The sequence below is a fragment of the Brassica napus genome, chromosome C9 (assembly GCF_020379485.1).
Source record: "Brassica napus cultivar Da-Ae chromosome C9, Da-Ae, whole genome shotgun sequence".
NCBI lineage: Eukaryota > Viridiplantae > Streptophyta > Magnoliopsida > Brassicales > Brassicaceae > Brassica > Brassica napus.
The window spans coordinates 605,189-627,663 of record NC_063452.1 but is presented as its reverse complement, the minus strand read 5'-3'; the positions used below and the strand labels follow the sequence as shown (position 1 = coordinate 627,663).

At 37.6% G+C, this 22,475-nt stretch overlaps 5 protein-coding genes across 7 annotated transcripts; 1 reads left to right on the top strand and 4 right to left on the bottom strand.

The window, feature by feature from the left end:
• Positions 1 to 2,290: 2,290 nt before the first annotated feature.
• On the bottom strand, positions 2,291 to 4,012 carry LOC125593230 (UDP-glycosyltransferase 72B1-like). The gene has a single exon (XM_048769527.1). The coding sequence runs from the start codon at positions 3,995 to 3,997 to the stop codon at positions 2,441 to 2,443; it is 1,557 nt and encodes a 518-aa protein (XP_048625484.1). The 5' UTR covers positions 3,998 to 4,012; the 3' UTR covers positions 2,291 to 2,440.
• A 2,074-nt stretch (positions 4,013 to 6,086) lies between these two features.
• LOC125593229 (protein trichome birefringence-like 26) lies at positions 6,087 to 8,808 on the bottom strand. The gene is made up of 3 exons (XM_048769526.1): positions 8,381 to 8,808; positions 7,346 to 7,632; positions 6,087 to 7,039 (listed from the first exon to the last, which is right to left on the bottom strand). Exons 1-3 carry the CDS (start codon positions 8,631 to 8,633, stop codon positions 6,287 to 6,289), a joined length of 1,293 nt encoding a protein of 430 aa, XP_048625483.1. The 5' UTR covers positions 8,634 to 8,808; the 3' UTR covers positions 6,087 to 6,286.
• Positions 8,809 to 9,848: 1,040 nt separating this feature from the next.
• LOC106365645 lies at positions 9,849 to 13,085 on the bottom strand. Its single transcript, XM_013805092.3, has 5 exons — positions 12,742 to 13,085; positions 10,938 to 12,615; positions 10,684 to 10,744; positions 10,368 to 10,594; positions 9,849 to 10,283 (listed from the first exon to the last, which is right to left on the bottom strand). The coding sequence occupies exons 2-5, from the start codon at positions 12,569 to 12,571 to the stop codon at positions 10,226 to 10,228; spliced, it is 1,980 nt and encodes a 659-aa protein (XP_013660546.2). The 5' UTR covers positions 12,572 to 12,615; positions 12,742 to 13,085; the 3' UTR covers positions 9,849 to 10,225.
• Positions 13,086 to 15,580: 2,495 nt separating this feature from the next.
• On the top strand, positions 15,581 to 18,568 carry LOC125593228 (mitochondrial adenine nucleotide transporter ADNT1). The gene is made up of 8 exons (XM_048769525.1): positions 15,581 to 16,409; positions 16,790 to 16,838; positions 16,918 to 17,081; positions 17,162 to 17,199; positions 17,292 to 17,404; positions 17,496 to 17,609; positions 17,696 to 18,034; positions 18,106 to 18,568. Exons 1-8 carry the CDS (start codon positions 16,258 to 16,260, stop codon positions 18,187 to 18,189), a joined length of 1,053 nt encoding a protein of 350 aa, XP_048625482.1. The 5' UTR covers positions 15,581 to 16,257; the 3' UTR covers positions 18,190 to 18,568.
• Positions 18,569 to 18,816: 248 nt separating this feature from the next.
• Positions 18,817 to 21,599, bottom strand: LOC125593227 (G-box-binding factor 2-like). 3 transcript variants are annotated; one of them, XM_048769522.1, is made up of 13 exons: positions 21,494 to 21,599; positions 21,032 to 21,130; positions 20,914 to 20,961; positions 20,738 to 20,824; positions 20,574 to 20,654; positions 20,445 to 20,486; positions 20,200 to 20,363; positions 20,080 to 20,128; positions 19,939 to 19,987; positions 19,703 to 19,839; positions 19,537 to 19,614; positions 19,341 to 19,466; positions 18,817 to 19,249 (listed from the first exon to the last, which is right to left on the bottom strand). In XM_048769522.1, the coding sequence occupies exons 2-13, from the start codon at positions 21,101 to 21,103 to the stop codon at positions 19,091 to 19,093; spliced, it is 1,092 nt and encodes a 363-aa protein (XP_048625479.1). In that variant the 5' UTR covers positions 21,104 to 21,130; positions 21,494 to 21,599; the 3' UTR covers positions 18,817 to 19,090. The 3 variants fall into 3 exon arrangements, with proteins under 3 accessions (XP_048625479.1, XP_048625480.1, XP_048625481.1); XM_048769523.1 differs by having other exon boundaries at positions 21,032 to 21,118; positions 21,494 to 21,580; XM_048769524.1 differs by lacking the exon at positions 20,445 to 20,486.
• Positions 21,600 to 22,475: the final 876 nt, after the last annotated feature.

Sequence of the window (22,475 nt, the reverse complement as noted above, 5' to 3'; positions counted from 1 at the left end):
GTGTTTTTTTTGAAAAAGTAATGTGCAAGAAAGTTATTGTAAAGGACAACAGGAGGATTTTAGTTTGTTGCTTGTGAGTTTGTAGAACTCAGAGGCTATTTTTATACAAAAGTGGTGAATTTAATTCATATCTAGTGAAATCGTTTTTGTTTATATAGGACACTATTTGAATTAGCAAAACAGTTGTCAGTTAATTATTTTGTGTTGGACGTTTGAAGAAAGGAAGCAAAAAGTACGTGAAGTGAGTGTTTGTATTTTTAATGTTTCATGGGTTGACCAAATAATATATCTTTGTCTATGGGATAAGGGTTAGTATTTTGTAAAATTTTGCTCTTGAACATTACAATTCACGTATAAGCTTACGTGAAATGTTGTTTGGGTTGATAGGTTTTTGGGCCCCTAAGTGTAGGATTATGTTTGTTCTTAAGGTATTTTCTTGTTTGGATGGTAAATGTTTATTTAAAAGTCTGGCCCCGTGGGACTAAGAGTAATTCAACCGTCTCTATAAACCATTGTATATGGACTAAGGATATCTGGGCCTTCCTAAAAGAGAAATAAAATGGAACTAGGCTTCTTCTAGTAAATAAGGCGAGAGTTTAGTCAGTTGTGTATGCCCAAACTGAACATTAGCTATTGTCCCTGCCTCTTAAGATAAAGTCTGATGCAACAGATAAGAATCGGTCAAAGAGCATTCTAGAAGGAAAGTAAATGTAATGTGTATTTCTAACACAGTTAAAACACATTGGAAAATCGCAAATAACCACCTACTTCAACGTTTTACAAGTCATAAAACGACATGCTGTCTTCAGGTCCCACTCATGTTCTTTGCGTTGTGGCGATTAAACGCTATTTCACCTACTCCACACCCACACACACACATTTATTTCTTCTTCGTCCATTTGTGAGGTCTTTTTCCTCCCATTGATTTTCGTCGTTTACCAATTACCACTAAACAGAAAACGTTACAGATTAATACGCAAACAAAATGGTCTGAAATCGATGTCTGACTGATATATGATGAGTGACGAGATTTAAACATGTGTTACAACTGAAACAAACGGATATTTGAAGAATCACTTCAAAGTAACCATTTGTCACAAATCACGGTTACCATAGTGAATAACAAAAGTTCAATCGTGTCATTAAACCATCCGCTTCCAAATTCAAACAAAACGCCTACTACAAATTCAAACAAAACGCCTGCTACAAATTCAGACAAATGGACTCTAACAAAATTTATATCTTGAATTATAGTATATATTTTTCTTAAATATTATTATCTCCATTCTGAAATAGTATATGTTTATTTAGTTAAATACTATTAGTAAACAGTTAAACATAATGCATAATATAAATGGTTTTAAAACATAAAGATAATTAATTTGTATTGACATTTGAAAATATTATCTAATTTAAAACCCCCCAAAAAATATAATATCAATTTGGTGTAACAAGGTCTAAAACATTCATTTCAACGGGAAGCTAACATGGAACACAATGTATATAAGTTTTTTGCGCTAAATCACTAACTCAGCACAACGTAGTAAATATCAATTACTTTGAAAATGAGAAAGTATTAATTGGACCATTTGTAGCATTGTAGCGGGTAGGCCTGGGCATAAAATCCATAATCCGAAATCCGAACCAAACCCGAACCGAAAAATCCGATCCGTACCCGGTCCGAAATGTAAAAAAATACCCGAATAGATCTTGTAAGGTGGTACAAAACATATCCGAACCCGAAGTGCTATTAACCGAACCCGAACGGGTAACCCGAAAAACCGAAAAAACCAAAAATTCCGAAAAGATATCTGAAGAAACCGTTCCGAATGTCCAAACTAATATACAATATAATTAATTGAAACATGAATATATACTTCAAATATTCAATTTCATATTTATTTTGATATGATATCTAACAATAAGTATTTAAAATTTAAATAACTACTTTAAATACTTAATTATATATAGATAAGTATATATTTCTTATGTTTTGCTTTTAAATTTTAGATTTTATTTCAGGTATATCCGAACCGATCCGATATAACCCGAATTCGAATGATATATGGTTACTTTATGGGTTCTATGATGTGATATAAAACCGACCCGAACCCGATATGTTATATCCGAACCCGACCCGTACTTGTAAATTTACTAGAATGAGACCTAGGAAGTGTTATAAAAAAGAATCGAAATCCGAAAAACCTAACCCGAACGCCAACGGGTACCCGAATGCCCAGGCCTTGTAGCAGGTCTTAACTGCACCATGCATCTAAAGCTTACTTACCAATAAATCAAAAGCTAACATCATTAAGGAAAAAGTAGTTGATGACACAAAAGCAGCAAAAGAAATTATAAACATGCATAGACAACACACAACTGCACATAACACATACGACGAGACACATACGTATACATAAATTGATAAATAATTTCATATTCAGTGCTTGCCATTTTGCACTAACCCTTTTTGGTGGTCTTTCCACTTTAACGCAACAAGACTAAGTGCCTTTGTAGAGGACCCATCATCACTCAACACCCTACTAGCTCCTTCCTTCATTTCTTTCATCTTATTCCTCACGCATTTACCTTCTTCACCTTCCATTAATCCCTTAACCACTCTAACCACCTCTTCTCTTCTCACCACCCCATCGTCCCCCGCACGAGCTCTAATCGCAACACGAATATCTTCGGCCAACGAAACCGCATTCATCTTCTGCTCGGCGTATAATGGCCATGCAATGAGCGGAACACCGCTTACTATACTCTCTAGAGTCGAGTTCCATCCACAATGAGTCAAAAACCCTCCTGTAGACGAATGAGCTAGAATTTGGGCTTGTGGAGCCCATGAAGGGATCATAAAGCCTCTGCCGTTGGTCCGTTCCAAGAAACCGGGTGGTAAATAGCTTAACGGGTCGGATTCGCTATGTGAATTGAAAAACGAAGCATCAGCAACTTGACTCGGACTACGTATGACCCAAAGGAACCGTTGCTCGCTGTCTGCAAGACCAAGAGCAAGCTCATTTTGCTGCTCAAGCGTGAGTGCACCACCACTCCCAAATGAAACATACAAAACCGAACCGAGCGGTTGTTTATCCAACCACTTCAAACACTCGGCCTTTTCCACCCCGTTACTACCCTCTTGCTGACCAATGTTAACCAACGGTCCGATTGGGTAAACCGGTGGTTTATCAAGACCCGGTTCTTGCAAGGCCTTGATAGCATTTGGCTCTAGCTCGACAAACGAATTCACAAGAATCCCTTCCGCTTCTTTGTACCTCTTGGTGTTGTGGAGAAGCCATTTGTACGCGTCATTTTTCCGATCTTGAGCCGGGTCAAGAACATCTTTTCCAGACAACGGTACACACCCGGGGAACTTAACCGGTTCGGTTAACTCACCAAAGTCACACGACATCGTTTCGGCGAGTTTCGGGAAATGGAGAAAAAACGACAAGACGTTGGCCGTTGATGGGAAGAAAATATAAGGCGACACGTGGAACTCCACGGCTACGTCGAAAGCGGCCGTACCGAAAAGATCGACGACGAGCACCGTCGGCAAACGCCCCTCCGCCGCGAACGTCTCGAAGACTCGCCGGAGCTCGGGGTTGGAACGGCTCACGGTGAGGGAGATGCGAGTCTCGATGCGAGCCGTCGGAGGGAGGTCGGTGAGGTCGGCGGGAGGGAGGAAGACGGAGGAGAAGGAAGAAGGGAGGGAGTCGAGAACGGTTCTTTGAGCTTTTGACGGTGGACCTTCGCCGACGACGATGAAGGTTACGGAGAAGCCGTGGCGTTGAACGAGTTGTTTAGCGAACTGGACGAGTGGGATGAGGTGACCCATTCCTGGACTCGGTATGATCGCAACGTGAGGCGCTTTTGATTCCTCCATTGATATGCAAAACTTTTGTTTTCTTTTGAAAGTTTTATGATTACTAAACTTTTTTCTCTCTTTTTTGTAATTGATGAGGTGTTGAGTAATGGCTTTATATAGAGAGCGCATGTGTGTGTCATATTAACAGGGGAAAATAGATTTTGTGGTATTTATTATTTTATTTTTAGCCTTTTTTTGAAAAAAATTTATGAGCGTTTGTAGAATGTTTTTTTTGTTGTGGCCATTATCTACTATGGTAGATTATTTTATTTTTTTTAAGAGAAAAGGAGATTTCACAAATTGTAAGTTTTCATGTATATGTAGTTTTTTATTTTCTGATATTTTTTTAATTGGTTTAATAAATAAATAATCTTGAAGAGATTATGGATAAGATGTTCTTGTATATATAATTTTTTGGCATTTTTTAATTTTTTAATTTTTAGCGTTTCTACAATGTTTGTTGTTGTAGCCATGATCTACTTTACTAAATTATTTGATTATTTAGGGAAGGAGATTTCAGAAATTTGTATTTTCCTGTATGTTTAAGTAGTTGCAGGTAGTTGGCATATATATAAAATACTATTTATTTTTGATTTTTTCATAATTTTATGTAAAAGTGACTGAGTTTATACGTGTCTCAAACAATTAATGATATAATATCGTCTGTTCAATTATTGGGAGGGGTTGTGAAATTGTTGAAAAATTCAGTGAGGACCAGCCTTTTGTGATTTGTGGGTCAAAAATATGTGCGCGTGTGAAATGTCTTGGGCGCACGTGTGATATGTGATGCCATGCAAACGTAATGCTTGTGCAATGATTTTTTATGTCTTCCCACGAGGATATCCATCGCTCGTTTTTCTTCGTTATTATTGTATTTCATAGCAATTTCTCCTCTTTATCAAACATTTATTCTATACATTCAAAAATAAAAACTCACATCTTCAAATATTTTGGGACATCATGGCGACGAGAAAAAAGCATATAATCATTCATCGATAGATTAGACTTTTAGCATATGTTTGAGTGAAAAAGGTGAAAGTGGGAATTATCTCAAAACGCCCATGGTTATTGTAATGATTTATTAATTTGAATATGTCCCGCCAAATCACAATCAACAAAAAAGCCTATTAAATCATTTTTTTGTGGAGATGATAATCTTTATATATTTGTATATATCTTTGTCAATTCGACGTGTGCATCAGCAAGTTATGATGAATATCATCTATTTGCCAGGCTAGAATTATAATCGGATAAAAGAAGAGTGACAGATGGTTGAAATATTTGAATTTAACAATTTCCCCTTCCACTTTCTCAAAATAAAGTTTGACTTTAGGTTGCATATATAAATACATCAATTTTTGTAACAGAATACATCATTTTTCTTTACTAAGAGGAATTGGGTTAAGAGTTATAACCCCCCTTAACAGAGGATTATATTCTACCAGTGTTATGTTTGAATTTTGATGTGACCTAAACTATCTCCTGATGAATACAATTTGATTAACTCTTGCGTCCACCCATTTGTTTGCCTACTCCATTTGATAGTATGTCTAAACATATTTCATAATACAAAAACCATTGTGGAATTAGAAAACAAACGTCACGGAACAAAATTCCTAGTAAGAGATCAAAAATGCATTTTGCCAAACTATGCAATTATATGCTTCCAACACATTCATTTATATATTTATTCAATAAACATTCATGGCATATTCGATTGCTAAAAGCCATTTAAAGAACTTGTGTCAACTGTTTGAGGTTGATTAGTAAATGAAAGTTTGTGACAATAAAAAATAATACTCCATAGCTTATCCTAAATGCTTTGGTTCTGAGTATCCGTTTACGACTTCATGAAACTTGGGTTTGAATGCACCAACTTAAAAAAACCGAGTCTACCAAGCTGTCGTATCAATAAAATAATTTCGTACATAGACATTATATATTTTATTTATTTATTTGAGCGAGTTAAACAATGTTTAAAATTATGCATTGTTTGTTAATATATGCCAAAAGATGCTGAAACAACCAAATGTTCGTCTTCGTCGTATGGCGTATCGTGACGACTGCGTCTGCGAATAAGGATTCCAACACGTGCCTAAGAACGGGCTAGACTGTGTCAGCTTATGTCGTAAAACGGCACGGTGTTTTTGTATTGCCATTAGCCTTAGAAAATGAAAAGGCCCAATAGATGTAACTCTATATGGTTGGTTAGTCTTTCTGAAAAAATAAAAATCATTTATAACATAGGTACATTATTATTATTCGTTTAAGAGTGATTAAGACCATTACAAAGATTGAAAAAAATATACAAATAGCATATACACGAACAAGTGGGAATTATAAACCGGAAGTAACCACAAACAACACCGTTGTACATTTAACAGTCCAGCGAACATTTGATCCCCGGCATCTAAACCGTTACCGGTTAAGTATGGTCTCCACCATAACATCATTCCATGAATCAATCGGACCGGGTAAGCACCAATGCAGACAATCATTCTGAACACTGCTCTTAACCTTCCCTCCAGCAAAAGGATGTGGATGCCTGTACGGTCCCGGGTGCCCGTCTGGTCGGAGAAAAGACATCCCTGTCGTGTCCAACAGTCTAAAGTTGGTCGAGCCTTCTCCAAAATTCTGAAACACATCAAGCTCAACATCACGCATCACAGCATCAACGGTTTTCAACTTCGCCTCGTCTTCTTTAAAGGGCATCGTCCTGTTGCAGTACCCACCAGCGTTCCACTCTGCGGTTTCGAAATGGTCAGGTGTTGTGGTCCGGAACAGAACCAGGGGTTTGTGCGTTGAGTCACGGACGAAGTTTCGAACTAGCTTCAGGGTTTTGCGGTAGGAGTAATCGTATCCCAAGTCTGTTAGGTTGTATTTACCGTGGCAGTAATGGCAGCCTGTGACTGTGTTGCTTTCGTGGAATATCGTTGCTTTGAGGAACCATTTGCCTCCGGAGATGACAACGTAGTCGAAGTTCGAGTACTGGTGAGTCCATTTGTGGTCGAGCTGGTCGAGGTAAAGCTGGATATCAGAGCTGGTGCCAAGTGTTTCGGATTTGACAAGGAAAGGAGACCAGATGACAGAGAGTGTGAAGTTGTGAGAAGGGAATCTCCAAATCTTGGATCTGAACTCCTTATCGTGGTAAATCTCCTCCACTTCTTCTACCTAAACCGATAAACCATTAAGTCCTCAGTTTCTTGCAGCCTAAGGAATCGTTCAACTGCTAATATCTCTCCATTTCACAAAAATAGAAAATTTGAAAAAAAAATTATTTCACAAAATTTTAAGTTTTCTATGCATGTTTAACAAATTAATTTTTTTTTTGTTAAATACAAGAATTTTTTATTAAAATTATTTGTTTATATCTATAGGAAGTTGTATTTAATTTACACATAATGAATCTTTTTTTTAATATGTGTGTAAAAGTGTAAAAATCTATTATTGTGTAACTGAGGGAGTAATTAAGTGTACCTGAGAGAGGATGCAGATGAGAGACTGGACATGGTTACGAGCAATAGAGTCTCCAATGAAAGCCCACCATTTGTTCCTGACTCTGTCGAGAAACTGAGATGAACTGAACCTAGGGAGGTCACAGCCACGAGGCTTCCATCTCCAGAAGAGATAGTTCACATCTGGGCGTCCGTTTAACATACAGTTTTGAAAATCCTGAATGTGAGGACATGAGTGATTGGTGTAGAGAGGACCCGACGGATCAGGTATCCAATCCCCAGTGAAAAGATCACACTTTGGCGACGAAACTGCACACACACACAAGAGAGGCATTTGATCAAACACATGGTGAACACTAAAGTTGAATCCTTTCCGATAAATTTAGAAACTTCAAATGAGAATCACACAGAGGCATTTGATCAAACACATGGTGAACACTAAAGTTGAATCCTTCCCGATAAATTTAGAAACATCAACCCTAATTCTTGAAACCCAATTGTATTAGGGATATATATCCACATCGGGATCGGGAATTCTAAAAAACATTAAATAATATATAAAGGGTTAGGAATCCACTAATCACCAATTGGTTTTAAGTTGGAAACCCATGATTAAACTCGAATCTAACATGGTATCAGAGCCCAGATCCTAAATACCCTAAACTCCTAATTAAAATTAAAATTAAACCTTCTGGCCGGGTATAAAGTTCGTGATTAACCCTTCCAACCGGATATAAAGGTTGTGTTAAACTCGCTCGACCGACTATAAATGTCATAAAGTTCAGAGATTTTTGGTCGATAAGAGTCATCATCTCGAGGAGGGGTATTAGAGATATATATCTCACATCGGGAATTCTAATGGATATTAAGTAATATATATCCACTAATCACCAGCTTGGAGGGGTATTAGAGATATATATACCACATCGGAAATTCTAAATGACATTAAGTAATATATAAAAGGTTAGGTTTGATCAAATTGGTTTTAAGCTGGAAGAACATCATTAAACCCGAATCTAACAATGGGAGGGTAAAGCTTGGGGAACGAGAATTTTACCGTTGCCGGAAGGAGATTCCGGCGGCGAATCAAGGGCGATGAAGATTGGAGGAGGGACGGTGAAGCTGGAGATGATGAAGTAGTAAGCGAGAGCGACGAGGGAGAAGTAGACGGAGAATTTGAGGAAGGTTCGAGTGAAGGAGGAGGTGGTGGAGCGAGCGGAGGAGGAGGAGGAAGCGCCGTGTAGGGTTTGTTCGTCAAAGTTGGCGCCTTTGGGGGTAGCCAACAACACTAATGTTAATTGTTGTTCCATTGAAGAAGGGAAGAGAGACTGAGAGTGTGTGTTTGATGGTTTGGTGAAGGTACTACTGAATGAATGCTTTTATAGTCACTGTGGCGAGTGATAGATGATTTGGTTGGAGATAAAAGACGATGATATTTTTACTTCGACACTCTTATTTACTGTTTTGCCATTTCAGTCTTTATTTACCTTATTTCTTATCAGCACATTTTTAGTCGTCCTTGATTAGCATTGTTGTGAGTATTATTAATCTTGTCATTTATACTGTCCTGTCACATTTTAACAAAATTGGAAAGGATGTTAAATTATGGTTAGAAGTTAGAACTTGGAAGAGATTCGAGAGTTGTATAAGAAATAAAATTTTAGATTCTAAATGGTCTTTATTGTCCTGTTGTTTATTTTATTCGGATTTTAGGAATAAGTTAGAGATTTTTTTATTATAATGAGAAGGACGTGCATTGCTTTTTGGTCCTCACGCCTCTTATCTCATATCTGGTTGGTGTTATCTCCACTGCATTTCGCTCCAACAATATCAACCTTTTCATGGAGCTTGGAACTTAGCAATCAACACTCGTTTTGATATTTTGGGCTTGGGGGTCTAGTGATTTTTTTGTTAGACTATATTCGTAATTATTTGTTGAGTTATATTGAATACTTGTTTTGATTTTATGATTAAAAATGAGAAATGCAATCTGTTTCTTTCTCCTCCTTATTAATTGTAAACCTTTATTTGAAAAGAAAATTATAATTTTTTTTTTTGAAAAAGGCTTAAGAAAATTATAATTTTGTTTAAATATTTGTAGAGATATAAAGAAACCTATAACTTCGATTTTTCAATGTGATATTTGCAGGATACTTTGTGGACAGTAGCTCAGTTTATATCTCCCCTGTTTTTATCATGCTCGTCACAAGTTTGGTATCATTTTGTTCTTTTTCTGTTTCTGTAGGAAATAATAATACATGAAAACAAAAAACGAACGGACCACGAGGCCAGTCAGATCAATTTCTCTATCTTGTTTTATATCGATATTGGGCCCATGGAATATACAGTCTGTTGTTAGTTGTTACGTAGCAAGAGCTATTTCAGAAACGTGAAAAACTAGTCCATAAGCCTACAGAAAAGTCGTTACGATTAACCATTAACTAAACACTATAAATGTATCATTTGCGTTGTCCTCTAAACACCTGCGGCGTTAGAAGTCCATTTGACACATAAAAGGCAGAACATGTAAAATGTAGTTATAGGCTGTTTTGCCATTAATTAAAAACATATTAAAAGTTGTAGGCAAACACACTATCCCATTACACACAATCTATAACCAACATCGACCAACAATCACAAAACGGTTTGGTCTGCTTGGAACATGAAAAAAGAAAGAAGAAATATTACGTTTGATCAAAAAAAAAAAAAAAAAGAAAGAAGAAATATTACAAACAACAAACCTTATACCGACATAACCCGGTTCGTATAAGTAAAAAAAAAACACCTAACCAATGTCATGAGTAAAAAAGCACACGCTTTACATTTAGGGAAAAAAAAAAGACAAATCAATAATATGAAACAGAAGCATTTTGGTTGTGTTGTTGTTACTTGTGGGAGCTTTTCACGAAGCTAATGATCTTGGAACTCTCATACCAAACCCATGCTTCACCTTATCAACCCTGTTTCACAAGTTATTTAAGCACACATTTCAACAAAACTTCAAACTTAAAAAGACTCTTATGTGTCTGTGTGATTTTGCTTACGTTGGGGCTAATTTGCCAAGGCTTTTAAGCTCTTCCCCTGACTCTCCATCAAGGATTCTTCCTGATATATCAAGAATGTAAGAACGGTTCTTGTCTCTAGGAAGACCACGACCGGCTAGTAACTCCAAGTCTCTCTTGTGAAGCTCTCTCCCATTCACTTTTACTTCTGTGTTCCCTGCACCGCAGTTATCCGGCATTGGATGATGGCTAAACTCCTCAATAAATGGCTGCATCAACAAACAACAACATGTAACTCATCAGTTTGATGATTCCTGATTCAATAACCAACTCAAGAGAAGAATGTGAAGGCACTTACAGGTATTATACCCAGACAAGGTTTGCCCATTACTCCCCAGAACCCAGCTCTGTAGTCATACCTGAATCATAGACCAATAAATCAGAAAAACCAAAAAACACAAGGGACTATGGCCATTGTGTCAGAGGTCCCAGTTCGAGTGACCGCTGAGACGAAACTAATATTATTTTGGGCCTCGGGGATTACGGGCTTGGGCCCGAACCTCTTTGTATTCAAAAATAAAATAAAAAGGTTGAAGTTAATGGCATCATTACCAGTACTTTCCAGCTTGGACAGGTCCAGCTAACTTCTCAGCACTGCTAACTCGCTCTTCAGGTATAAGATGTCCATTAACCCAAACCTCTAACAACTTCCCTTGGTCATCAGTAGAGGACCTCGTGGTCACCTCCGTGGAGCCAGACTCGCTACCTTTTCTACTTCTTGGTCTATTGTTACTGTTGTTGCTGTCTTCTCTTCCGTTTGAGTCTTCAGAGATCTCTGTGTTAGAGTATCCGTTGTAAGAAACCTCCGTCTCCGTAGCTAACGATTCAGGCTTTACCGAGTCTTGTTTCGTGAAGAACTCTTGCTTATCAGGCTTGTGATAACCCAACTCTGCCATCCCGTAAGCGAGCGCAGCTCGGTTTACGTTAGAGTATTCGAAAAGTTCAAGGAGACTTGCACTCTCCGGAGCAGCAGCTGGTTGTGAAGCTTTTGAGCCTTTAGCTCGTCTACGAACCGATTTGACCTCCTTCTGTTGTAGACTTTCACTGGAAATGCTCAATCTTTCTACATCATCTGAGAGCTGAGATTCAGACCGGATGCTTTTTGTTGTGTTCTGGTGATTCCTTATAGGTTCTTCTTCTTCTTCATCTTTACGTGGAAAATCACTGCCTGAGTTGCTGAAATCAACAGAAGACTGTTCTTCCACTGCCACCACTGTGTTCGTTGTGCTTCTATCTTCAACCTCTACATAGACAGACTCTGTTGCTCCTCCCTCATTACCAGAAGAGAAGACGAGTTTCTTCTCGACGATCCTGAAACTGATAACTTCAGAGCAAGCACCGCATTGCAGCTTATGCAGCCTCTCCTGAGCCAAAAGCTTCCTCTTAGGCAAACACAACAGCTCAAAGCAGCTATGACACGCTATAAAAGGAGCACCACCAGCGAGAGGATGGCAAAGACGAGCGTCATCGCTAACAGAAACAGCTTTCTTAACATACCCACGAGGGAAAGCACCACCACCGCCCATCTCAGAGTCAAGATCACTAGGCCACCTAGCGTAACCACCACCACCACCACCACCTCGAGGATCTGAAGAGGTCACGGAAGAAGGGAAACTCGGACTGTTGTTGTAGAGTCTCTGGTGAGAAGAAACAGGGCTGTAGGGAGGCATGTCACTGTATCTACTAGGTGTAGCTGGAAAGTATGTACCCTGGTCGACTATATCAGCACCAATGTCAACGTAATGAGTTCCAGGATACGGACGAGGAGGAGCCATCTGGTTAGGGTAAGGAACTGGAGGCGGTCTTCTATAAGGGTCTTGATGATAACCATGAACTGGTCCAGGGTAAGGATAAGGTTCTGGATAAGGATGTTGGTAGTAATAAGAAGGTCTGAGGGATTGCTGATTCTCGTTAACTACACTACCACCACCACGAAGGAGGTGGTCTTTTATTGAGTCTAGCCTTCTAAGAAGCTCAGCACGTTCTTGTTCAGTGTACTCAATAGTGTTGGTGGTGGTTGTGTTCTTAGAGGAAGTGTCTGAAGCGTAGTTTGGGTCAGAAAGGTCTTGGCTTTTGCCAGATCTTTGAGACCCAAGTCGCGAGTGCTTTTCTTCGTCGGTTCTTGAAGAGCCAGCATCTGATCTACTACCATCTGCTTCGTGTGCATCATCATCTCGTGACCTCATCAAGACTACTTTTTTTTTTTAAGGGTTTTGCTTCGTGATTTCAACTGCAATATATCAAATAGATAAAATTCGAAAATCTCAGATCGAAAAGATTCGATTTTGAGTTGATGGGCAGCAAGAAGCAACTATCGAGCTTATCATCAGTACCAAAATTGAAGAATCAAACGAACCTTGAAGACGGATTCTGATGATCTCCGGTTAATCAATAGACCAAAGCCTTTAGATAATCTCTTTGACGCCACCAGAGAGTTTTGTTTTTTGTTGTTGTTAAGAAGTAAATGTCTGCTTGCTTACTACCAAACTTGAGCTGTAATGTTTTGATTAAAAAAATGATTATTTTTCTCGCATTTTTACTTCTGTTTCCGGGGAATCTATAAAAGGAAAAATAATGGATGATAAGATTTGAAGAAAAATAAGGGAGGAGGAAGAAGATGATGAAGCATTAAAAATCAAACTTGTGATAGTTTTTGATTTGATAGCCTTCTTTTAAGTTTTGTGGAAAATTTTACTTTTGATGGGGCGCGTCCGTACGTAAGCGCGTGGAAGGCAGAGTATGGATGGAGGTTGAGTCGAGAGGATTGACTAGGTCTCGTTGACCCCAATAGATAAGCAGACCACGACCATATGTACAATAAAATTATTATAGTTTTTTTTTAAAATAAAATGTGAATATGATTGTTTATCGACAAGTAGTTAAATACATTTTATCACAAAATTCCATAGAAGTGAACTACAAAGAATATTCATTAATACATTTTATCACAAAATTCCATAGAAGTGAACTACAAAGAATATTCATTCATTTTAGTAGGAACATATGAACGAAATTTCATTTACATTTACCGGTGGTTTCATGTTCAAAACGTTTCCAGATAAGTGAACTACAATGAATATTCATTCATTTTAGTAGGAACGGATAAACGAAATTTCCTTTATATATTTACAGGTAGTTTCATGTTCAAAACATTAGCCTGAATCTCAGAATATACAGTATAATTATAATTAATGTCTGGGTCGTTCAGTAAACTAATATCAGCAATATATTTTCTTTATCCACATGTTGTATAATGGATTTCGAATATTGGCCAACTTATTGGTCAAAAAAAAAAAGAAAAAGAATATTGGCCAACTTAAAAGAAAAACATTCATGCCATAAACTTTTATATATGTAGCAACTTGAAAAAAAACCTTAAAATTGAATGCTATCTTACTTTTCATGTGACCGTACCAAAAAAAAAGAAGAAAAATGTTTCAGTTTTATTTTTTCAACAACCTGGATCATATGACTTCTTATGATTGCAAGCGTTTGATTTAAAATATGTAAAAAGTCGTTCTATTGTTGCCTACAATTTTTTGTTTGTTCAAACTCTATAAAGAGCCTACAATTTGTAAAAAGGCCCTTTATTGTAGCCTACCATTTGTACAAAAGGAGAAATAAATTGGATGCTACACTCTACACTATAGGTCGCACTCTGACTATAATTTTGTCGTGATAAAAGCTACAGCTGTATATTCTTCATTTTCTCTACGATCATTAAAGATCTGACTCCACTTGCCTTATATTATGTACATACATACACAGAAATACGATTTGACAAATTAGAAGATAACTAAATGCAATTTGGTAGACTTAAACGTTGACTAATGTAGACTTGGACGTTCGGATATCCGTTGGCATTCGGATCGGGTTTTTTGGATTTCGGTTCTCTTTTATAACACATTCTAGGTCCCATTCTAGTAAATTTACAAGTACGGGTCGGGTTCGGATATAACACATCAGGTTCGGGTCGGTTTTGTATCACATCATAGAACCCATAAAGTAATCATATATCATTCGGATTCGGATTATATCGGATAGGTTCAGATATACCCGAAATAAAATCTAAAATTTAAAAGTAAAACATAAGAAATATATATTTATTTATATATAATTAAGTATTTAAGGTAGTTATTTAAATTTTAAATACTTATTGTTCGATAACATATCAAAATAAATATGAAATTGAATATTTGAAGTATATATTCATCTTTCATATAATTATATTGTATATTATTTTGGACATTCGGATCGGTTTCATCGGATTTTTTTTTGGATTTTTCGGGTTACCCGTTCGGGTTCGGTTAATAACGCTTCGGGTTCGGATATGTTTTGTACTACCTTACAAGATTCATTCGGATATTTTTTATATTTTGGACCGGATACGGATTGGATTTTTTGGTTCGGGTTCGGTTTGGATTTCGGGTTACGGATATTATGCCCGGGCCTAGACTAATGACAAGCAATTTTCGTACTCGAAGGTACCAGCAATTTATAAGCAAAAGAGTTAATGGGCAGAAATTCATCAAAATACGAGTTGTCTCGGCCTAGAGACCGGCCCGGAGTTCATTATCTACTTGATAAGTGGCTCGATTTGTTTGGGTCCATAACAGGCCCATTATAACTGGACAATTTAAGTAGTGGTTATCACTGTATGTGAGCTTTTTGATGTGTGATCTGAAGACTTTTTGCATAGAATAATAACCTACACGGCTTTCGGTATTTGATTCTTTACCCGTTGTGGTCCTACATTCCCTTTTTTATACACACATCTATGTCTAAATACACATACATCAACATTTATATATTTTTTTCAAAACGAAAATAATACTAATACATAAACCAAACATAAGAACTCGATGTGGATTTTTGGTGCTAATAATGAGGTGGTGTTGTCATTTTTGGGTATTCTATGTCCCCTCCAAACTATGAAAAGCCAAAATAAAAAACAAGACACAATTGTAATTCAGTGTTTTGATACTTGCATGATATCACCTTGGGAAAATATAGGGCCTAGTTGCTAGACTTAAATGAAGAAAATGCTCGTAAAAATAGTTATAAGACTCACTATTTGTTCATAAAACAAATAAATAAACTAACTTTTGTCATTACAACCGAACGAATCTTAAAGTATGTGGAGTACGTGTTGTGAGTATTTAAATAAGAAATTATATTTTTGATTTTAATGAGTCCACAAAATTTTATGTGGTTTAAAACCTTAACTTTTGTCCGATCATTTAGTGGGACTAGCCGAATTAAACAGTAACACCATCTTCACGTGGCGCACATATATGAAAAGAGTATATCTTACGCGATAAGTGATAAGCGTAGGATAAAACGTTGCAAACTAGTCCTTATACTAATATTTTTATTTTTATGCATATAACTCTTCAAGTACGAAAATTGCAAAATCAACTCCTAATCTGATTATTTGTTTTTTGCAGTAAAAGCTCATCATCTGATTAAAACTTTGCAGTACAACCCTCATGCGAATAATTTCGAAATACATACCAATTGTGGTGTATATCCATTTATGTTTGTTAAGTTCAGAAGTGTGTTTAACGTTCTCTTGATAGTAGAAGGGCTGTTTTTAGAAAACGTAGGTTAGTCAAGGGTTTGATTTGCAAATGTTAGAAAGAAAAGGCTGACTTTAAAACGGCGTCGTCGTCATCACTCGGGGCTTAATCAGTAGGTTGTTGTTGTTGTCTCTAGGCGTTTTATAATCGCCGCCGGTAGATTTGATTCGAGAGACGTTCTTTGATCTCTCTTCTCGTTGATTGAAATCCTAATCGGAGATTTCTGTATTGGGTTTTTTTGGTTGAGAAGAAATCTTCTGAGATCGTAATCGTAGTGGAGTGATTGCGATTAGATGGCATCAGAGGATGTGAAGAGGAGCGAATCGGCAGCTGTTTCGACGATCGTGAACCTGGCGGAGGAAGCGAGGGAAGGAGTCAAAGCTCCGGGCTATGCTGTCCTCAGCATCTGCAAGTCTCTCTTCGCCGGTGGCGTCGCTGGTGGAGTGTGAGTTTCGTTTTCTCTCTCTTCATTTCTCTTATGGATTGAGTATGATTGTTCATGGGCTCTCATAAAAATCAAAACTTTATTGATATTTGAATCTGGTTGTTGACATTAAGTGCAGTAGATCGATCAGTCACTTACCTTTTTTTTTTTTTTATCTTCCTTGAATTCGAATTCGTTGTTGTAGCAGTCATATATAGATAGAGGTTTATGTACGGATGGTTAATAAAAGGTAAATGAGTAGAAAGTGTCAGTCTTTACTTGAAATGAAAGTGTTTAGTCACTTTATCTTTTCAGTCTTTGTGTTACTTTCAATGCACGCTTTTTGTTTTCTTTGGGTTAATATCTGAACGGAGATTGCGTGTTTTTTTTTTATTTATTAGGTCACGAACTGCAGTTGCACCTCTGGAAAGGATGAAGATATTGCTTCAGGTTTCGTTTATTGTTTTCTTTTGTATCGGAGCATGTTAGTGATTATTGGAGACTTGACCTGTTCCTTGTCAATACGCAGGTCCAAAACCCACATAACATAAAGTATAGTGGGACGGTCCAAGGGTTGAAGTATATTTGGAGAACCGAGGGACTTCGTGGTCTGTTCAAAGGAAACGGCACCAACTGTGCTCGTATTGTTCCTAACTCGGCTGTGAAATTTTTCAGCTATGAGCAGGCTTCCAAGTAAGATCTTCTTTGGTCTCTTGATTCTACTGACTTTATACTTCTGTCTAATCTGTGCTCTCCCTGTCTCTCTCTGTTAGGGGTATACTGTACTTGTACCGTCAGCAGCCAGGAAATGGTAAGTTCATTTCACCATTAGATTCTTTCTTGTTCCTTATTGAATGATATTATTACCTATCACTTAGTCTTCTTGTTTTTCCGCTTCTACAGAAAATGCACAACTGACTCCTGTTTTACGGCTTGGAGCTGGTGCAACTGCTGGAATAATAGCCATGTCTGCAACATACCCGATGGATATGGTTCGTGGAAGGCTAACTGTCCAGGTAACCCTTTTTGTACCACCCCAAGCTTTGTAATTTGCTGGAGCCTTATTTGCCATCTTTGTTAACTCTGCAAACGTGGATATGTGCACAGACGGCAAACTCTCCTTATCAATATAGAGGAATTGCCCATGCTTTGTCAACTGTCCTGCGAGAGGAAGGTCCACGGGCCTTGTACCGTGGTTGGCTTCCATCAGTGATTGGAGTTGTAAGTCTCGTTTCTTTTTCATCAGTCTTAACATATTATTCACTACAAGTTTAGCCATATCATGAGACTCTTCTGATACCATGCAGGTTCCATATGTGGGATTGAACTTTGCTGTCTATGAGTCTCTAAAGGACTGGCTAGTCAAAGACAATCCTTTCGGACTAGTGGAGAACAACGAGCTGACCATTATAACGAGACTCTCATGTGGTGCTATAGCTGGAACGGTTGGCCAAACAATTGCTTATCCACTCGATGTGATTCGTAGGAGAATGCAAATGGTGGGGTGGAAAGATGCTTCCTCTGTCGTTACAGGCGAGGGGAGAAGCAAGCTTGAATACAACGGTATGGTTGATGCATTTAGGAAGACAGTTCGTCATGAAGGCTTTGGAGCATTGTACAAGGGTTTGGTCCCCAACTCAGTGAAGGTTTGTTTCATATAACAGAACCCATTCTCTTTCTATTTTCTTATAGACTAAACATTGTCGTGTTGGTATAGGTTGTACCATCGATTGCGATTGCGTTTGTGACATATGAGATGGTGAAAGACGTTTTAGGAGTGGAGTTTAAGATATCAGACTGAGTCCATTTGATGATGATGTATTCAAGAAGAGAGAGGGAGCAGCACACTTCTATTTTTGTAGCCAGAGGAGAGACAGAAGAGAAGTTTTAGGGGCTTTTTATTTCAGTCTCCTTTCAGCATCCTTGGAAGGGATAAAAGGCTATAGGTCATTCATTAGCCAAACCTTTTGTTTTCTTTTTCGTTCTTTCTATTTATAGATTGAGTTTTCTTCTGAATTATAATAAGTCAAGAGGCCAACCTTTATCAAAAACATTCAAACCTGTTTGCTGCTGGAGCTTGTGTTTGCAGGTTTTGGTTGGGTCTTGTGGCAAAGTTATCATCATTGTTATGACTCTCTTATTGGTTACTCGTGTATTAGTTGAATAATTCTGCATCTCTCTTTTATCTTGTAAGATAAGATTCATGATGTATGCTAGCTACTCTCCAAGTGTTTTATGTATCGAATCATATCTTCTCAAGTCAAGTCATAAACATGCAAGACTACATTTCAAAGAAACAGATTTACAGACAAGAGAGAAGGGTTTATGGTTAAGAAAATGATAATAGTGTGTTCATTTTGAAGATTCGTTCCCTGTTGGACAAGTCTTGCAACAACACGTAAATGTAAAAAACAAAACACACAAAAAGAGTGTTTCAATACACAAACGATCATGAAGCAGAGAGACCATCAAAATAGGTCTCCCCTTACCTCAATCCATTTGCTTGTATAATATAACTAAGCCTAATCAAACATCACCAATCAAGTGGTCGCAGATCAGATCACACTCTGAGTCTCTTCTGCTTAAGGATATTACATCAGTTTCTGTTCACCATGCATAGAGCTATAAATCTAAGAAGAAAAAAAAATCTTTTTAAGTTACAATCAGAATCCATTAGAAGAGATGAAGTGGGTTTTTTCCTTTCAGCTAGCCGCGACAGAATCGGTTCTTAGACTTACGTTTAAGAGTTGCTGTTCCGCATTCTTACTACTACTACTACTACCTGATACAGAGTTGTTGTTCTTATCAACTCCAGATATTAGGTTCTCTGTTTTCCCAGTTGCTTGCGCTTTCAGTTGATCCTATATAGGGAATATTAATATGTTAATAATGACAAACACACTCATTAATGTATTTAAAAATGTGTGATGTGATGAGTTAGTAGACTGTTACCAATAAAGCTTGGTTCTCCAACCGTAGTTTCTCAGACTCATCGTTTAGTTGGCCTAGTTTGGACCTCAGAGTCATGTTCTCTGCAACTAGTGCATCAACCTTGACGGACAGTTCTTCAGTTTCAGCCTATTCAACACAACACAACACATTTAGTCATTACAACTTATATAATTCTATTAGCTACCAGCGTTATTACCTGCTTCCTCAGTCTTGACCTTCTAGCAGATTCTCGGTTTGACTGTTTTCTCTTCTCTCGTTTAACCTCTTTTTCGTTCTGCAGATTAACACACCTGGGTTACTACAACAGCTCACAATTTCAAACACATGTATAAGTGAAAGAATGATGATATAAGCAACTATACCCAGACTTCATGAGGCGCACCATGGCGTGGCTGTGGGAAATCCAAAACTGTGGGCATAACAGGAGTCCCCATAGTCACTGCCTGTTTCTCATTTTCATCTCTAAGAAGAGGAACAATTTGAGATGAAGGTTTCCCATCTACCAAGAACAAGAAAGACTTAGTTAGTACCCATCAGCTTTATATAGTTATAAACATTGAAGCACACAACTACTGTGGTTGTGGTTTCTTTTTTATACCGTTGTTTGGTGATCCTTCCCGGCTTCTTTTCTTCCTAGACTGTTCTCCCTGTGGTAAGAAAATACATGTATATAAATAAAGAAGCAAAAAAAAAAAAAAAGAGATTAGTAAATTAAAAACTAGTTCAAAGGAGTCCATACCCCAGTTGTATTCCCATCACTACCATTGCTGGAATCATCATTCTCAGAACTAATGATATATAAAAAAAACATACTGTTAGATTCTATCTAAGAATGAATGACACAAGTTTCTTGAAAAACCTCTGAGAATTCTTAGGTTCACTGCTATGTTCAGCACTCCCAGTTTTGTTATTGCTTATAGACATTGCAAGTCCATCAAATTCTTTCAACTTTTTCATGAACCCCTGATCCGTGTTTCCAGATGAGTTAGCTGGATGAGCTTCCAAGTTCAACGGAGTTGCAACCTGCAAAAAACATTCTCAAATCGTTTAGCAACCATTCACCGAGAAGAAGAAGAAAAAAAATCATGAGAGATAAAGACTTACAACAGGTGTTGCTTGAGAAACAGCACCTTGTGGTTGTGTACCCTGATAGGAATGTAAGACCATTATTCAAAAAACAAGGTCTATTCATAGAAGATTTGGACATTTGCAAATGAAGAAGGGATTGGTTACCATTTGAAGAGCAGGATGAGCATAGACTCCACCAGGAGGACAAAACGGTGGGTATGGTGTTCCATAAGGAGCCATCATTGGCTGGAATAATAGAGTATTGAAGAAAAGCCATACTCAAAATAACACAAGAAAAACCTTTGAAGGTATTAAAGAAAAAATGGTACCGAAGGAGAGCCCCAGATATAAGGAGGAGCATGACCATTTGAGTTGTAATATTGAGGAGTTATGGCTCCTCTTGGTCCATAGTACGCCTACAAAATCATTAAAAAGCTAAATCATATATATATGCAGAACAAAAACAGACGGGGGTAGCAATTAGCAAAATCAGTAAATCACACACCTGCATAGCAGCCCAATCATGATGATACACATGAACATTGCTTTGCTCCTGTAAAAAAGGAAAACATTCTCATACAAACAGATCTAGTGAACCAAACCAATCAGCTTCCATTACTTACAGGAGGAGGAGGAGCTTGTACTTGTGCTGGCTTGTCAGACTGTGTGGTCTTTCCTTCTTCGTTGCTTCCCATTGCTCGATTCCGACACTGATACAGTAACTTAAAAACGAAACATAAGATCTTTCAGTCATTCATGTCAGAAAAAAAACACAACATCTAGAGTTCAATTTCACTTAGATCTCCGACATCAAAACGAAACAGATTAAAAAAATGCAAGAGAGAGAGAGAGAGTGAGATCCGAGTTACTAAGAATTCAAATTCGAGTTTCTCAATTTTACTAGAAAATACACAATAAATCTACCTCAATTTTCTAGGAAACTCAGCTTTTAAAACAAAAAAATTCTGAATAATTCACTGACGCTACGAATCCAAAAAAAATCATACAAGCAGTTTCGAGACAATTAGAAATAATTCGAATTGCTTCAATAAGAAGAAAAAAAAAGAAATCGAATTTGAAGTTACCTTGTCTCTCTCTCTCTCTCACTCTCAGAGTCGCAGACAGGTTTCTCTCTCTAGAACCAGAGTTCGGTGCAGAGAGGAAGGGAAGCGCCAAAGGCTTATACACACGTCACCGTACACGTGTCGTAATCTGCATAGGCTAGTAAAGTTGGCGCGTGTGCTGAGCTGGCTACCGTAGATCTAATCTGTAGGGATTTATTATTTATTAAATGTCTTATTGGTACACGTAGAGTTAATCTCTACCGTTCATCTTGAGATGACTACAAAGTCTGACGTGGTGCTGATTTTGATTCCTTTTTTTAAAAGAGAACTAAACTATAGTGTATAATTCATTTGAGATCCACGGTTGACGAAACGTGGACTACCTAACTAGCCATCTTTTTTTTTTTTTTTTTTACCCCCCTCAATGACTTTGGTTAACTTATCGATGGCTCATATTCATTTCATCTGCCGGTTGAAAGTAAAATTATTTTTTTTTACCAAAAGAGTAGTCCCTACTCCGATCTACTGTCTTGTGTCGGCCGTTAGTGGTTTTGAGATGACGTGTCCCATTAAATTAAGGGAATAGTAAGGTGGTCCCTACGGACAACGTGGGATTCGACGCCAGCTTGTCTACTTTTTTTCTCCAAATCTTTAAAGGAGATGACTTCGCCACGTTGGATTCATTATTTAGATAATCACAATAATTAAAGGAGGGATATTGAGAATAAAGAAGGGGTATTGAGAATAAGTTTTTTTTTTATGATTGGGGAAAATTAGATTACCCTCCCATAATTACAGATAACAATCACGTCAATCTCAGAGGTAAAGCCGGACGGAAGACGTTCATTTACGTCAATACCCTCCTTGCGTAGTTGGGTTTTGAAGATCAGGCCCAACTCTCAAGTGTCCTTTCGTTTGGTACAACTCTCAAAAACAATAAGCAAAGTAACCAAGTTTATTATTATACATAGTTATGTGTATCTCCATTGAATTTTAATTATTC